Source organism: Pochonia chlamydosporia, assembly GCF_001653235.2.
Source record: "Pochonia chlamydosporia 170 chromosome Unknown PCv3seq00015, whole genome shotgun sequence".
Lineage (NCBI taxonomy): Eukaryota > Fungi > Ascomycota > Sordariomycetes > Hypocreales > Clavicipitaceae > Pochonia > Pochonia chlamydosporia.
In genome coordinates this window covers 468,369-485,879 of record NW_019154050.1, presented here as the reverse complement: position 1 = coordinate 485,879, position 17,511 = coordinate 468,369, and the positions used below count along the sequence as shown (strand labels likewise).

At 49.1% G+C, this 17,511-nt stretch overlaps 4 protein-coding genes across 4 annotated transcripts; 2 read left to right on the top strand and 2 right to left on the bottom strand.

Annotated features, from left to right (window-relative positions):
- Positions 1-1,347: 1,347 nt before the first annotated feature.
- On the top strand, positions 1,348-3,720 carry VFPPC_17132 (ribonuclease H-like protein; the record flags this gene model as incomplete). The annotated part of the gene is made up of 5 exons (XM_018294881.2): positions 1,348-1,443; positions 1,535-1,963; positions 2,023-2,420; positions 2,789-3,440; positions 3,496-3,720. 5 exons carry the CDS (start codon positions 1,348-1,350, stop codon positions 3,718-3,720), a joined length of 1,800 nt encoding a protein of 599 aa, XP_018135917.2.
- Positions 3,721-4,157: 437 nt separating this feature from the next.
- On the bottom strand, positions 4,158-5,965 carry VFPPC_12325 (oxoglutarate/iron-dependent oxygenase; the record flags this gene model as incomplete). The annotated part of the gene is made up of 4 exons (XM_018290244.1): positions 4,158-4,996; positions 5,059-5,233; positions 5,336-5,735; positions 5,838-5,965. The coding sequence occupies 4 exons, from the start codon at positions 5,963-5,965 to the stop codon at positions 4,158-4,160; spliced, it is 1,542 nt and encodes a 513-aa protein (XP_018135916.1).
- Positions 5,966-6,364: 399 nt separating this feature from the next.
- VFPPC_12324 (UDP-glucosyl transferase family protein) lies at positions 6,365-8,160 on the bottom strand (the record flags this gene model as incomplete). Its single annotated transcript, XM_018290243.1, has 2 exons — positions 6,365-7,923; positions 7,992-8,160. 2 exons carry the CDS (start codon positions 8,158-8,160, stop codon positions 6,365-6,367), a joined length of 1,728 nt encoding a protein of 575 aa, XP_018135915.1.
- A 780-nt stretch (positions 8,161-8,940) lies between these two features.
- VFPPC_12322 (polyketide synthase) lies at positions 8,941-17,198 on the top strand (the record flags this gene model as incomplete). Its single annotated transcript, XM_018290242.1, has 6 exons — positions 8,941-9,313; positions 9,372-9,640; positions 9,713-9,839; positions 9,899-13,970; positions 14,049-16,245; positions 16,332-17,198. 6 exons carry the CDS (start codon positions 8,941-8,943, stop codon positions 17,196-17,198), a joined length of 7,905 nt encoding a protein of 2,634 aa, XP_018135914.1.
- Positions 17,199-17,511: the final 313 nt, after the last annotated feature.

Sequence of the window (17,511 nt, the reverse complement as noted above, 5' to 3'; positions counted from 1 at the left end):
TGTCTATTCGCCCAGGACGTGTAGTACCTGTCGCTGCAATATTTCTATCTCGCAGTAGTTCAAAGAGTTGAGGAGTTGCGAAGAGGTTATCCATAAAACAGTGATACCCGTGCTGAGGTGACGGTGGTGGAGGTAATCTATGGAGAAGGTCGGCGACAACACCTTGTGTGGGTGCCAAGTTCGGGTATTCTGACGAATCGTACTCGATTGGCCCACTGCCTTTGGCATGAAATGACCACCTGAGGAAGTATCCCGAGTCGGCAGCTACCCAGATTTTATACCCGACCGGTATCGGCTTGCTTGGAATGTGGACAATATCTTTACTTCTGCCACTAAAGCGTACCATTGCTTCGTCAATACTAATACTGGAAGAGGACATCCAATAAGTGGTAGAGATGCGCTGGATATGAGTACTCCAGTCATTCACTTTGTCAAATACTGTGGTCTTCGACTTATCAGAAGTATCCCAGGTACAGAATCGTCGATAAAGTTGAAGAAACCGGCCTCTCGACATGAACCTTGCAATAGGATGTATCGCATCTGCTGATGAAGTCTCCCAGTACTCTTGAAGTGAAGGAACTTGGGTATGAGACATATATATCAGGATACCAAAAAAAAGGTAAATCTCTTGCCTGCAAGCAGGCTTTCTATCCATACTCGTATGGAATAAGGTATTCCATACAAAAGTATTCCATACACTTAATCCATACTCCATATCGCTCGCTAGTATTCCATACGTATGGAATACAGGAGAAAGTGGGTCCATGCAAATTCTCCTGGGCAATTTCAAGGGCTAGAATGTCTTCCTTCGCAGGCCAGGCGGTCCAACTCATTTTGGCCGCATGAACGGCCTACCATGGTCGCCTCCAGCCATTTTTGGTGGACCAGACTGTCCAGGTTGAGCTGGTAGACAACCTGAACCGCCTGGACCACCTTGCCACGAAATCAGTGTAGACGATCAAATGATAAGGCGGCAAACCCTGACAACTGGCTCACCGTGGAATATATGACGTCATTGTTTTGTATTCCATACGTATGGAATACTTTCCATACAAGGTATATTCCATATTCCATATTCCATACGGGTCTGTATGGAGTATGGAGTATGGATAGAAAGCCTGCCTGCAAGTTGGCTTCCATGTGTTGTGTAAGGAGTGTTGTTGCCGTGGACCTTCTTCATAATTTGGCAGGAAAATGTGTCGTGCATTGATGTATTCTACCCACGTATCGACTATATGATTAGGGCAGAACTCTGAAAAGATATCGAATAAGTTATTCCGGGGTAAGTCAGATGAGATGCGACGATCAAAGGGCTGCAGTTGAACCCGTTCGAAAGCAGGGCGGTCGATGGTTGCTCGAAGCGACGGCTCCGGCAGTGGCTTTAACGGCGACGACGAAGCTGGGCATGGTAAACTCGGCTGGGCTACCGTAATGGAAGAAGATGTAGACCTCCGTCTTTTCGAAGGCTGCTGGCTTTCGCTGGCCAGGGAGGCCGTTTTCCGCTTTCCACCTGCCATACTGACCTGGTTTTAAGCGCGAATCCCTGTACCCAGAGGGTCGTTGTACCCAAAGTAAAAAATTGGGGGCCAAAAAACGTAATAATTTGGTGCTCAAGGAGATAACCACCTCGGCTGCTACTAAAAGGCGTTACTCGAAAGTCTGGCACTATACACCTGTTGACCGCAATGAGATTACTCTCAATGCGAAGGGCAAGTCAATATGGCGCTGCAAATACTGCGCAAAAGAGTATCTAGAGTCTGGTGGAACAACTGTTATTTCAGGTCACCTAAAGGACCGGCATAACATCGATATATCCTCTACTCAAGAAGCCCGGACTGCATTGATGCAAGCCACCATCGCCGACGCCTTTGAAAAAGCCCAGCAACTTACCAATTACAAACGTCGCTGTCTCTCTACGGTTGCAACTCACGATTTAGACCCCGCTGTTGTCGAACAACTATACGTACGATGGATCACAACCTGTAGCGTCTCATTCCGCATGGCAACGCTGTCAGAATTCAGGACCCTACTTTGCTACCTGAATCCAGAGATCGACAACTGGCTGCCAAACTCCACTCCACCATACGCACCTGGACCTTGCGGGCTTTCGAGGCTCAGAAGCATCGAGTCAAACGCGATATCCAGTCAGCTCTCTCAAAAGTACACTTTACAGTTGATCTCTGGACTTCCCCCAATGCTCTTGCAATTCTTGGCATAGTTGCACACTACACATCCGAATCTGGCCAATTAGAATACTCCGTTCTGGCTTTAAGAGAACTCGATGGGAAGCACTCGGGCCCGAATATGGCAGACTGCGTTATGGAAGTTATTGGCGACTATGGAATTGCCTCGAAAAGTGGGCTTTTTCATGATGGACAATGCAGACAACAACAGTACAATGATGAAGGCTATTTCGACGCGTACGTACGTCATATGACCATCTCACGAGTTGCAAAACAGGGCTTTACAGATTACCATTCATTCACAGCTCGTAACCCACGCTAATTGGCCTGCGAGTAGTATTACTCGACCAATATCAGATTGTCTATGATGCCGAGCACCACCGCCTTCGCTGCAATGGCCATATCATTAACCTAGCCGCCCAGTCCTTTCTTTTTCATACAAACGATGAATCTCTCGCAGATGAGAATAATACGAGTGCCTTGACAACACCGACGGAACTCGAGATGGAACAATGGCGACGCAAGGGTCCTCTTGGGAAACTCCACAATATTGTGGTCTATATCCAGCGGAGCACACAACGCTTGGCCAATTTTTGAGAACTCAGTGGCGGCCGCAACCTCGTACGGGACAACTCTACTCGCTGGAACTCTTGGTATGCGATGATCCGTGCTGCAACAAAGCTCAAGACTGCTATCAACCTCTTTTGCCACCAATATCAAGAGAACAACGACGACCTGCTGTCGGAAAAGGACTGGCAAGACTTGCAAAAGCTCCGAGACGTCCTGTTGTTCTTTTATGATGCCACAACAGGTACAGAAGGTCGCAATGCAACTATTGACAGAGTGTTGCCGACAATGGACTTCCTGCTTGAGCAGTTTGAGACTGCAAAGGAAACATATGCCAATGACCCGTTTATGAGTCCTTGTTGCAACTCTGGCTGGGCCAAGCTGGATAAGTATTACAGCTTGACGGACAGATCGCCGGTCTATATTGCAGCACTAGTATTATCTCCACAGTGGAAGTGGGACTATATTGACAACAATTGGCCTTCAGACTGGCGGGCACCTTGTCGGAAACAAATGCTGGATTTCTGGACTAAAGAATATAAATCCACTGCAGTTACAGTCCCTACCCAGACGTCAGAATCAGTTCATGAGGTCAAGAACTCCTTCCACAAGTGGGCGCAGCAGAAGAAGGGGACTAGCCTTGATCAGGACGAATACACCAAGTATCTTCTTGCTCCATTAGTACCAGAAGTGAGGGATCCACGATCCTGGTGGCTTGAGCCTACTCAGAGGAAGTCTTACCCAGCTCTATGATCTATCCATTATGGCCATAGATGTGTTGTCCATTCCGGCAATGTCGGCGGAGCCAGAACGCCTATTTTCGGGTACGAAAATCACTATTACGGACCGTAGGAACCGCATGGGCATTGAAAGCATTGAAGCGACCGAATGCCTCAAATCATGGCTTGGCAAAGGCAGCAGGGTAGCTTTTGCCGACGACGACCTTGATCAGAGCGGAGAGATTCCATAGGCTAGATATGACTTTGATTTGAGGCTGCCGTTGTATATCTGCAACCAATTTCGTAGACATAGTATTATCACGTGAATAATATTACCGTGTATATTACCATATATTGATCATATCATATCAACCTCATATGATATGATGACGGTTCTGCCCATATCATATATGATATGACCTTCGAAAATCTAATCATATATGGTAATATCACACTATCTTACACACTGTATAAAGTCGCTGTCTGGCTACTTTATGAAGTGTCAAGGTACAACTACAAGTGGGAAGTATAACAAAAACGTATAGTTGGACGAAAGGCGTAATATAGTTACATAAAGATCCAAGGACTTGAGAGTTGGCTACAGGAAAACTTGGTGGTGATATGCTATTTAGCGATATAGTAAGGTGTAATATATCTACTTCAATTCATAAAGCTATATCTGTCAAAATTACTGCCAGGTGTGTACCGTAAACCTAACCCCTTTTGATCCAATCTTGGGTAGGGGCACAAACGCGTCGACGCGGCACTCAACGTCGTCGACATCCGTCTTCCACAGTTCGAGGTAACCAATGTCATTGGAAAACCTGACGCTCTTTGACCCGTAATGGATGAATAACGCAGCCAGCATAATATAGAGCTCAGCCATGGCCAGATTCTTTCCCAGGCAGATACGAGACCCCTTGCAAAATGCGACCTGGTATCTGTCCAAGTGTGGTTGCTCCAGCCAGCGCTCTGGCCGAAAGGTGGAAGCGGATGGAAAGATGCCCTCGTCGCGGAGGATGAGGAGCTGGGTCATAGATACCGGAGTTCCGGGTGGGATTATCCACTCCTCTGAGCCGGTCCTACTCGTCTTACTCGTCTTGCTCGACTGCACTACCAATGCCTCGTCTGGGGCGATTCGAGCCAGCCGAGTTGCCACACCATAGCTGAGTCTGAGCCCTTCCTGTATCACTGCTGACAGATACGGTAGCTTTTCCAAAACACTAAGAGGCAGTCCACACTCCTTGTCTTGGCCCGCATCTGCCGCTGTTTGAATCGCGTCAGCTATCTCAGACTTCAGCTGGAGTAAGCAGTCCGGATTCGATACGAGATAATACACGGCTGTTGTTGCAGCCCAAGCTGTAGTCACTGTACCGGCACCAACAAGTGCGCCTCCATCAGTAGCCAGTCGGCGAAATGCCTTCTCGTGCTCCGGAAGTTTGCTATATAAGATCTCGTGGAACACCGTCGGCAAGTCTCCCCCGTCAGAGTCTGCTTTTGGCGCATCATATAGTGCTTTGACCTGTTCTGCAATATCCTACAAAATAACTGTCAAGTGGGCGACCGTTTGGAGTAGTGTTCCATACTGCTCACCTGATGCATTGCGAAGAAGGAGGCGATGGATGGATACGTTGACAGCAGCCATTTAGGCGGAATGATCTTGATCAGGGTCAACAAGATTGGAAATTGCCGGGTCAGGAATAGTTGTCGACCACCGTTGACGCAGGCTTCGTGAAAATCGTTGTCAAAATTCGGGTGTTCGATCTTGCGGCTCGGGCGCCCAAATGCATATGTTATGATAACATCTAGTCACCAACATTATCGTCAGCATGCATTATAGAATAAACGATTGTCAACCATACCTGCTGAATATGCCCCAAAAAGGATATCAAAAGGCACAACACGTCCATTCTCACGAAATTCATGAAGACGTTGGAGGATGGCATCGGCTCTCTCTTTGATTACAGACTCGAGTCTTCTGACACGCGCCATGGAGAAGAATGGGTTTAGTGCCGCTCTTCGAGCTTTGTGAACTTCGTGTAGCTCCGTCGCAAATGTTGACATCTCAGCCCCAAATCCTCGCGTTGCCCAGTGCCACTTGTGGCGTCTTTTGCCGGCTCCCGCATAGAGCTTGTCGTAGAACTCGGGATCATGGACATGAATCTCATGCGGATTTATACGTACAACCGAGCCATATTTCTCATGGAGCTCGGCTATGTGAAACGTGTATTGCCCTCCAAGAACAACATCGTAGTAGAATTCGTACCTTCAGTTTGTTAGCTAGGTCTGTCTCTCTGGTCATGCTCATCGTTTGGATTTCGAGCGATAGTAGATTTCTTACCAAAATGTCGCGGCCGCTAATCTTGGCCCTGGAAATGATCTAAGAGGACTAAAAAATATCCTGTGAATGACTAGACCAGCATAATACACTGAGAAAATCAATCCGGCCGTTGAAAGTGTGCCCACAAGGGAAAGGCTTTGGATATTGAGGAACATCGTGGGCGATTGGGAGCGTTCTCTCCCTAGTTTGTGTATAATCGTTTGAGTGGAATAATTTAGTTACACAGAAACCTCAAACTCGAGCTCAAACAGAACGTGAAATTACTGATACAGTACCCTACCCAAACTATCCTGCTTCAACCCAGGCACGGTATCAAGGTGGACTCCAAATAGGGCTGAACCATTGAAGATATGAGTAAGAATCCTTCAAGATCAGACTAGATTTAAAGAACGTCAATGTCACCGGGAATTCGGTGGTTCATTGACGACTTGTGGGCGAGGCTGAGAAAAGTCGCCGAGGGCCAATGTTTCCGGTAATTCTGCGTTTGGACAGATATATTATTGATGCTTGGTAAGAATGCATAGAACTTATGTAAATAGTTATTGGTCTACATATTACGTAACTAGAGGAACCGCTACAGCTGAGACAACTCCAACCAAGACCAATGTCGCCGCGCTGACAATGGCCCATAAATCCAGATTTCGCGCTTTGCACCACCCCATCCTTGTATCCGCCGTCTGAAGATGCATGCCACGAGACCGTCCAACTCCGACCCTCATTTCGATACTTCGTCCTTCCCAGTCAGCAAGTGTTTCTTCGATGAGGTCTGCGGCCAGATATTTCCGGCGAGAGGCCGTTTGGGCAATAGACCGTAGGCGCCTCACATTAGTTGCTATTGGCCCTTGGCGGTCACTATCTTCGATAATATGAGATATTGCAGTGGTGACATTGTGAGCCTTGAATGTCTCCTTTTTAAGCGGCACAGATACACCAGCGTCTCTGAGTCTCATTGCATACTGTATCTGGTCAAAATATACAGGAATGGTGATTAGAGGCACACCTGCAAAGGCAGCCTCGTTCGCCGAAGACGGACCTGCATGGCTGAGAAACACTGCGATGCGGTCATCTTGAAGAATAGCACGTTGAGGTGCGTATTCCAAAAAGAGAATGGAAGGGTGGTTGTTATTCAACAGCCCTCCAACTGTTTCACTAATATTCGAAGTAGGTCCAAGCCCCTTTGCTGAGTCCAATAACGGCAGAACAATCAATTCCGACTGTACCAGTTGAGCTCGTGCCTTGGATCCTATGGCCCAGATTATGCCGTCCACCATGCCCACACCAAGCGATGCTATGGAGCCGCGAAGGATTTGGCATAGACGATCATGGGATAGCAAGACATGCGTTCCCATCGAAATGTAGAGAACTCTAAAGCGGGATGCAAGAAACATTTGCAACGGTTCAGTTAAGGGTACAAAGCTATCGGACAATACCGGACCTATCGCCGCAACATTGGGCGGAAGGTCTTTGGCTGCTTCAAGACCAAAGAAAGAATTTGTGAGGCAGAGGTAATCTGGCTTGGAGACTACTTTTGGTTGTCTGGTCACACCCATGGAGGCACGCATTCGTTTTGTCGCACTTCTGTATTGGAGATAGTATGGAAGCGATGTGTAAATGGCAAAGGCATTCTTCAATCTTTGCCAGATCGTGGCAAACTCGGAGGTGAGTACGTCAATCTGAAGGCCTGGTGTTCCTGGGATGTATGCTGCGTGAAGCATAGCGGTTGGCATTTGTGGCCAGTGCATCGCGAGAGGTATGTTATGCTCCAAGCAGACATCTCTTGCCGCTTCCACCCAGTAGTCTGCCAGTATGAAATCTGGCCTAGACTCATGATCCTGGACAATCCCTTTCAAAGAAGCATATACTTCTGGCCATGATGACTCTAAGAACAGCTTGGTCTTGAACACTGATGCCCAATTTGATGTCAAGTCTGTGTCCCACTTGGACATGTTCAGATAGTTCTCCTCTTCCACATTGGGAGGCACGGCTTTGCCAATGATATGAAAACGGGAAACAAAAGGCCAATTAGACAACCAGTTATCGCGACCGGATAGCGTACCGAACTCAATCAAATAGCCCCTCGACGCAAGAATAGAAGCCAGTTCGAATAAGGGGGCTAGCAATCATCAATCAACGATCGTGTCTAACAGGCGGACCCTTGGCTTTGATGATGACAAGACTCACCTGCATTGGTGTACCCACCACCGGTAACGAGAACAAGTATCCGTTTCTGGCGCCCATGTGTGGTTTCTCTAGTTCCTTGCCTTGTCTGGGGAGGCAATGTCGCACTCCCTGGCTTCGGCTGGGCTAATTTCCGAGTATCCATATTCTTGGTGTTGCTGTTGTTGCTCATGTGGTGTGATCACAATTGTACTTTCAATAAGTAACAGCACAGACTTGTTTAAATTTAGCTTATAATTTGCATTCGCGAAAATGTTGCCGATGAGACCCGACTGTTGAAGTCCTAGACCAGGCCCAGCAGGGCGAGAGCTAGCTCATGTGCATAAAGTCGCCGCGGCGATGTGAGCCCACGCCAACAGTTTGGTGCAATCATTCCCACCCCAGTCATATTCTGTAGTTGTTTCCGTATTAAGACTGCTTAGACATACAGTAAAGTTCCTCCACATCTCTCCAATGGGGCTTAAGACTTCGGCGAGATTCAAGCTGACCATGACCGGCTACTTCTCCTACAGCGGCGCCTTAGACCGGCGGTCCATGCATGTCAGCCAGAATTCTGCAGATAGTATTACTGCCTGAAAACGCGTTGCCCTCGTGTTACAGGGAACAGGGATGGCATGTCTCGGCGACGAGGTTGACAAACCCGTGGGGCCGTTATTTCTAGTGCGGTAGATTTAAGTCATAGCTCAAAGGCATCTGGCTTAGACCGAAGCCCCTGGAAGGCGACAGGAAGATCTCTCAGCCAGTGTCGAATTCGGGAATATATGGTGGTACGATGCTAACACTGTAGATAGATTAGATCGAAGTATCAGCCATTTATGTGCATCCTTTAGCTCAAGTTCAATCCATTCAATTCCAAACATACACCCAGGCAAGTCAACTTTGCCTCATCAGCTTCAGACGCATCGACATTTGCAACAAAAGTGACTGCGTCACGCATCAATAGTCACACAAGATGGGTAGCGTGCCCACGTACGACACTACCCCCTCACAGGGGTCTGACACGGATCATGTCATGCCAATTGCCATTATTGGCATGGCTGGTCGCTTCCCAGGAGATGCGGAGAACCCAATGAAGCTTTGGGACATGATTGCTGAGGGTAGGAGTGCGTTGTGTGATATCCCTGAGAACCGCTTCAACATCAATGCCTACTACCATCCCAATAATGAGCGTCAAGGCACCATTAATGTACGAAAAGCTCACTTTATGAAGCGAGATGTCGCTGCATTTGACGCTCCTTTCTTTACAATGCCTATTGCTGAGGCGCAGGCCATGGATCCCCAACAGCGCATGGCGCTTGAATGTACGTACGAGGCTCTGGAGAACGGTAAGAGGAACCATTTACAGCAATAATCATCTCATACACATGCTAAGCTATTTGCTAGCCGGTATCCGAATGGATAATGTGAATGGGTCAAACACCTCATGCTATGTCGGATGCTTTACAAGAGATTACAGCGATATGATGGCTTGTGATCCTGAAGATCTTCCACTTTACCATGGCACCGGCACGGGATCTGCCATCATGTCCAATAGAATCTCGTGGTTCTTTAACATGAAGGGTCCTAGTGTTAGTCTTGACACGGCATGTTCTTCGTCAATGGTGGCGCTACATCTTGGCTGCCAAAGTCTTCGCACAGGAGAGACGACCATGGTGAGTGTGAATCCTACATCAACGCGATGATTTGAAAGTCGTCTGTGTTAGGCTAAACAACATGCCAACTAGTCCATTGTTGGCGGTACAAACTTAATGCTGATGCCCGATATCATGGGCGCCATGACCCGACTGCATTTCCTGAGCCCTGACGGAAAGTGTCAGTCGTTTGATCACAAGGCCAATGGTTACTCTCGTGGTGAAGGCAAGAAGTTTTTCGTGAAACTGAAATGGACCAGACAATAACATATTACTTAGGTGCCGGATTTTGTGTTTTAAAGCCACTTCACTTGGCTCTGAAGGATGGAGATGTAATTAGAGGAGTCATCCGCAACTCAGGCGTCGGACAGGATGGTAACACGCCAGGTATCACTCTTCCGTCTGGTGAAGCGCAGGAATCTCTCATCAGACGCGTCTATGCCGAAGCTGGTCTCAGTATGGCACACACAAGCTACGCTGAAGCTCATGGCACCGGTACACCTGCTGGCGATCCTGTAGAGGCAGGTGCTCTTTCTAGAACGTTGGGAGCAGCGAGAGCTCCAGGCGACCCGCTCTATATCGGGTCCGTGAAGACCAATGTTGGCCATCTTGAGGGTGGCTCCGGTCTTGTCCAAGTCGTCAAGGCAGTTATGATGCTTGAAAAGGGAGATATCCCGCCGTCGATATGGTTCGAGAAGCCAAATCCGCGTATTCCCCTACAGGAGTGGAATTTGACTGTCCCTACGCAGCTCACTCCTTGGCCGGTCCAAGGCCTTCGACGTGTCTCAATCAACTCCTTTGGATATGGAGGAACAAATGCCCACTGCATTATAGACGATGCGTATCACTACCTCAGAGCTCGAAAGCTTCGGGGAAATCACAATGTACAAAATCTTGGCAACAGCTCATTGGATTCTACACCTGACTCGGCAATTGGCATGAGTCCTAATCTTCCCGATAGCATGGTTTCTTGGTCATCAGTCACACCTTACCTTCCTGTTGACGGCGATAACCCATTAAAGCGCGCTCTTGCTCCTAAGCTTTTCCTGTGGACGTCTAACGAGCAAGAGGGTACACATAGGAACTCTAAGATCTACGCCGACTATCTCTTAGCAAAGCTTGAGTCAGACCTATCTGAAAAGGACAAAAGGACAGTTTTGAGGAAATTTGCCCGAACGCTTGCTCTTCGGCGAAGCATCTTACCCTGGAGGACGTTTGCCGTTGTCGATTCTCTGGAGGATGCCGTGGCTCAGCTAGCAGACGTAGTAGTTAAGCCCCTTCGTGTCACTTCTAACTCGGGCGCCGCGCCGAAACTAGGCTTTGTATTCACTGGCCAAGGAGCTCAATGGTTTGCCATGGGCAGGGAACTGTGCGCCTATCCCGCGTTCCAGGAGAGCCTCCAAGCCGCAAGTGTGTACTTGGTCAGCATCGGTTCCTCCTGGTCTCTCATGGCAGAACTTCACCGTAATCAAGAGTTGTCGAGAATCTCGTCTCCCGATCTCAGCCAGCCCATCTGTACTGCTCTGCAAATTGCACTGGTTGATCTTCTCCGAACCTGGGGTATCCGACCTACTGCCGTCGTCGGACACTCAAGTGGCGAGATTGCTGCTGCGTATGCAAAGGGTGCCATTTCTCGAGAAAGCGCATGGAAGATTTCGTATCATCGTGGATACCTTTGCAGCTGCATTCGCGGATTTGCGCCGACTCTTCATGGATCAATGCTGGCGACTGGACTAGGGCTTGATGACGTCCAGCCGTATATTGAACGACTAAGCCAAGGAAACGCTACAGTGGCCTGTGTGAATAGCCCTCACAGCACAACCATCTCGGGTGATGAAGTCGCAATAGATGAACTTCAAACAATAATTAAGGAGGACGGACACTTTGCGAGAACGCTGCGTGTCGGAGTTGCCTACCACTCTCCACACATGCGAGTCATCGCTGACAAGTATGCTGAGGCCCTAGGTGACATCCATATCAATTCCGATAAGGCTGAATCCGCGAAGATGTTTTCATCCCTCACTGGCAAAGAAGTCACTAGCAATTCGGAACTTAATACAGCCTACTGGGTTGCAAACCTTGTCAGCCCCGTGGAATTTTCGGCCGCCCTTCAATGTCTCGTCATGTTTACAGATGGCTCTTCCAAGCGGCGAACCAACAAGGCCTTTATCGACCACTTAATTGAGATTGGACCTGCTGCTGGCCTAAAGGGTCCAATCAAGCAGATTCTTAGCCATGAGACTGTCGTCTCTCAAACTGCCGATGTCTCGTATCAATCTATCCTTGAGCGAGGTGAGAATGCGTGCAAAACTGCGCTTACAGCTGCTGGCCGTCTATTCCAATACGGCTATCCGATTCATGTCGATGCCATTCTCAATGAAAGGGACGTACCTTCGCAAGATGGATTCCTAGTCGACATCCCGCCCTATGGCTGGAATCACGGTCTCAAATATTGGTCTGAGCCCCACGCCGGCCGAGCACACCGTTTCCGCCGGGACGGCCGAAAGGATCTATTTGGAGGCGAGACATTCGATGGGATCCCTGACGAGCCGCGATACCGGAACATTCTCCGCCTCAGCGAGGTCCCGTGGATCAAGCACCACAAAGTCCAGGGCGCATGTTTGTACCCGGCTGCCGGAATGGTTATTATGGCAATCGAGGCCATGTCCCAAAAAGCAGACAGCACTAGAAAGATCAAGGCTTATGATCTGCGAGACATAATTATCAACAAGGCTATAGTTGTGCCAGTGGAAGACAGGGGTATTGAGGCAATGCTCACCATCAAGCCTTTTCGCCATGGCTCCCAGGCTCTTACTTCCTCGTGGCAAGAATTCCAGCTTTATTCCAGAAGGGAGACGTGGGAGCTCAACTGCGCTGGCCTTATTCGTCTCGAATACGAGTCCTCATCTGGCGACAACACCTTTGCCAACGAAGATACTCTGTTGGCCGAGCAACATGCCAGGCAGTATGACAAGATCCGTCAGGAATGTATTCGACCACAGAACCCCAGAGACTTTTACAATCATCTGGAGTCCATTGGTCTTTTCTATGGCGGAGTATTCCAGAGCTTGATAGAGATCCGCAAGGGAGATAGACAGAGCACTTGTCAGCTCAAGATTCCTGATACTAAGCGCATCATGCCACGCCAATTCGAGTTCCCGCACGTTATCCACCCAGCGACACTGGACAATATCATTCAGATGGTTCTTCCCGCTGCCTCTGCAATCGATGAAGAGTTGACAGTCCCCATGGTCCCAGTGTCTATTGGGCGCCTATACATCTCGGCAGACATCCCTAGCGAGCCGGGTACCATTCTTAAGGGGTATGCATCTGCCCATGTTACTGGTTTTGAAGAAGGTGAATGTCTTGCAGTTGTTTCCGACGATACGTGGCAAAAGCCTCTCGTCATATTTGAGCGCATTAAGGGCAAAAGGCTCAGCGCTGATACCAGCGATGCTCTCTCCGCGAAGGATCTGAGCTTGCGAAAAATTGGCACATTCTTCCACTGGAAGGAGGATCTGCATCTCACAGACCGAAAGCAGCTCCAAGAGCTTTGCTCTAAGCAAACTGCCGGAGAATTTCACGTAATTGACCGAAAGATATACATCGAACTGGAAATGGCATGTTTAATCATCTGCCAGAGGGTGCTAAAGGAATGTTCCAAGGAGGAGTCAGACAAGTTTGCTTGGAACTTCAAATTGTTCTACGACTATATGCAACACTGTATCGTCCTTTACAAAGAGGGCAAGGGATGCTATCAAAACGAGACACTTGGCATTGACTGGCTTGGAATGACCATCGAGGCCGAAGAAGAGCTGCTCGCCCGTGTTGCAGAGGCGTCTACAGACGGAAACGCCCTTGTCCAACATGGAAAATACCTGCCCCAGATTCTTCGAGGCGAGATCTCTCCTCTTGAAGTTCTCATGGCTGGAGACTTCCTCAACAATTTCTATAAATTTGGTCTTGGGACAAAGGCACAGTACACCCAAATGAGCTGGTACATTGACATGATGGCGCATAAGAACCCAAACATGAAGATTCTGGAAATCGGTGCTGGCACAGCCAGTAGTACCCTCCCCATCCTGGAGAAGCTAGGTGGTGCAAATGGGACTGCGCCGCGATTCTCTAGCTATACCTTTACGGATATCAGTGTTGGCTATTTCGAAAAGGCAAAGACCAAGCTGGCGCCTTGGTTGACTTTTATCGACTTTGCCAAACTGAACATCGAAGAAGATCCTGCCGACCAGGGCTTCGAGGAGGGGTCTTATGATCTGATTGTTGCGTCCAACGTCTTGCATGCCACTCACTCAATTTCAAAGACGCTGGAGAACACGAGGAAGATGTTGAAGCCGTAAGTTTAATTATGTCCTACGAATCCTCTATATAGTTTCATTGGATGGTTTGTCCGATATTGACTAAGTGAAAATAGCACTGGAAAGCTGGTTATGACAGAAGTCACAGCATTGGGGAAGTTGAGATTCCACATGATTGTGGGTTCCTTGGAAGGATGGTGGTACGGTGATAACGACGGGCGAAAATACGGCCCAACTCTCGAGGTCAGCCAATGGAACAAAGCTCTTCTCGATGCTGGATACAGCGGTGTCGAGGTCGATTTCCCTGATGTTCCCTTTCCCGACACCGGTGTTTCGGTCATTGTCAGCGGTGCATCAATAACTGAAGAGATCCCAATGCCCAAGGAAACGCTCATTGTTCTCCCGCCCAACGCTGACCCCGACATTACGGCCAGCGCGGATAAGCTGAGCAAAGAGCTCGTCAAGTCTGGATCTACAGTTCATGTGATGCCTCTGGCGGACACCATGGCTTTGGAAGAACTCAAGAATAAGTCTTGTCTGTGCCTTGTGGATGCTTCCTCTAACCAAGGATTCCTTCCAGATATAAACCAAGAGAACTGGGACTCTCTGAAGCGCCTCATTCTGTCAACCAAGGATATTACTTACGTTACGAGAGGTGGTACTCAGGACAGCAATAACCCTTCGGCTAACCTCATGACGGGAATGGCAAGAAGTATTCGATCGGAGAATATGGGTCTCAACTTGACCACGCTTGATGTTGAGCATGGTGCTCTCCTGAGCAAGGATGAGAGTGTCGCTGCCATTATCACGGTGTTTAGCGTCGGAAGCAATTCTGGTGACAGCGAAACGCCAGACTGGGAATATGCCATCCGAAATGGTAACCCCATGGTCCAGCGTGTGCTTCTCGAGAATGATATCAATGACGTCGCTTTAACTTTGCATACCGCTCCTAAGCCTGAGCTGACATCGTTTCAGCAGCCTGGTCGACCGCTGAAGCTTGGGGTTGGAACTCCCGGCCGGCTTGACACTCTCCGGTTTGAGGATGATGATGACAGTGCCAAACCCTTAGCTGCTGATGAGGTCGAAATCAGTGTGAAGGCGATGGGCTTGAACTTCAAGGACGTCATGGTCGCGATGGGCCAGTTGGCCCAGCCTGCCCTGGGAGTCGAGTGCTCTGGTATCATCAGCTGCGTCGGCAGTAATGTCACCCATCTTTCTCCCGGAGATGCGGTCATGACTTGGAAGCTGGGAACCTTCAAAACCTTGGCACGAGCCCCGGCTGCAATGGTTCAGCTCGTCCCCCAAGGCATGGATCTTACCACAGCCGCATCCATCCCGGTCGTCTACAGCACCGCACACCACTGCATCGCCAACGTTGCCAAACTCCGCAAGGGTGAATCCATCCTCATCCACGGTGCTGCCGGTGGCGTGGGACAAGGTGCAATCATCCTCGCCCAGCACATCGGCGCCACTGTCTTTGCCACTGTATCCACAGAAGCAAAGAAACAGCTTCTCTTGGAGACTTATGGTATCCCAGAAGCTCATGTGTTCAACAGCCGTGACTGCGTGCAGTTTTCCCAAGCCGTCCTCCGACTTACCGACGGACGTGGTGTCGATGTTGTGCTAAACTCTCTGGCTGGCGAATCCCTCCGTGCCTCATGGCGCGTCATTGCCCGGTTCGGCCGTTTCGTCGAACTGGGTCAACGAGACATTGTGGGCAACACTGGGTTGGACATGGAGCCATTCCTCCGTAATGTTTCTTTCCACTCTGTTAACATGCTCGATTTGTTGCATTGGGACATTGATACTGCTGCTCGCGGGTTCGCTGAAGTTGTTGAACTTCTGAACAACAAGATTGCCAAGGTAGTGACACCAATCAACGTAATTCCCCTCTCCCGCTTGGAAGATGCGTTTAGGATGATGCAGACTGGTAAACACATGGGCAAGATTGTTCTGGAGGCTCACAATGACGATATCGTCCCTATGCTCCCGGCTTCTGCGCCGCCAGTCCGCTTCCGAGAGGACGCTACGTATATCCTCCCTGGTGGTGGTGGTGGTCTGGGACGGTACATTGCAACTTGGATGGTGAAAAGAGGAGCACGAAACGTTCTCCTTCTCTCACGATCTGGCGCTGCTAAGGCATCTGTCGTTGATCTAGTCACCAATCTTACCAAGCTTGGTGCCCGAGCCGAAGCATGGGCATGTGATATCGGTGACGACAAGGCTCTCCTCGAAGCATTTGATAGATGCCAAAGGGAGTCGTGGCCGGCGATTAGGGGCGTAATCCAAGGAGCGATGAATTTGCAAGATGCCGTAAGTACAGTTCACTGGCCGAGGGTTTGGCTCATCATAAATTGCCCAACGCCAACGTCGACTAATCTCTAAGCTAACTCCAACAGATCTACGAAAACATGACACTGGACCAGTTCAAAGGAGCAATCGTGCCCAAGGTTCACGGCAGTTGGAATCTTCACGCGCATCTCCCACAAGATCTAGACTTTTTCATTCTCCTGTCGTCGTCCGTCGGTATTGCCGGCTCCCGAGGTCAGGGTAACTACTCGGCAGGTAACTCGTACCAGGACGCTCTCGCACACTACCGTCATCGCCTTGGTCTTTCAGCCTGCTCCCTTGATTTGGGAATGATCCTCGGTATCGGATTCCTCGCGGAGGATACTACCGATAATCGCGTCCACGACAATGTTCAGTCATGGAATTTTCTTGCAATCAGAGAGCGCGAGCTCCTCTGCATTTTGGAAGCAGCCGTTCGGGGGCAGAGCTTACCAGGTGTACCCATGCCACCACAGCTTATTGTCGGTCTCGGCACCGGAGGTATGATGGCCCAGGGGCTGGAAAAGTATCCCTGGTGGTTCAGAGACGCCAAGTTCTCTCACCTTGTGCGTGTCGACACACACCGGGTTTCACAAGATATCGGCGACGAAACAGAGACGCCTTTGAGTGTTGTACTGGCTGGTGTCACCAACCTTGAGCAGGCCACGGATACCATTGTCGATAGGTTAGTCCACAAGTTGGCCAAATCGCTTATGATGCCGGCTGAGGATATCGAAGCCAGCAAACCTGTTAGCAGCTACGGTGTCGATAGTCTTTTGGCTGTTGAACTCCGCGCTTGGATCCACGCCGAGATCAAGGCGGATGTCTCTGTCTTTGACTTGCTGAGCAATTCTTCCATCAGCTTGCTCGCCGCCAAGATGGCAGCAACGTCACCGATTGTGCCGGAGACTGTTTTGGCTGAGGCAGCCCAAAATTAAATGTTCTCTTTACTTTAAATTTATATATATATGTGGTATGATTGCACGATATTCGCGAATTTAAACTTGCAGTTAAGGTACACACTCGGTAAACTTTTACGACGTAAACGGCTATATGTGTTGGCTGACCCTAGGCTAGGCCAGACGTGAGTTACTTTATTTCGACTAATTTGGTTGAGATTTCCTTGCCTTGGAGGGCTTGTCAGACTAATGTTAGCTTAAAGGATAAACACAGAAAACAACAAGAAAATTTGCTTCAGAGAGGCGGTCTATTTGCACAAAGTATCAGGTATACAGTAGTATTATGCACGTA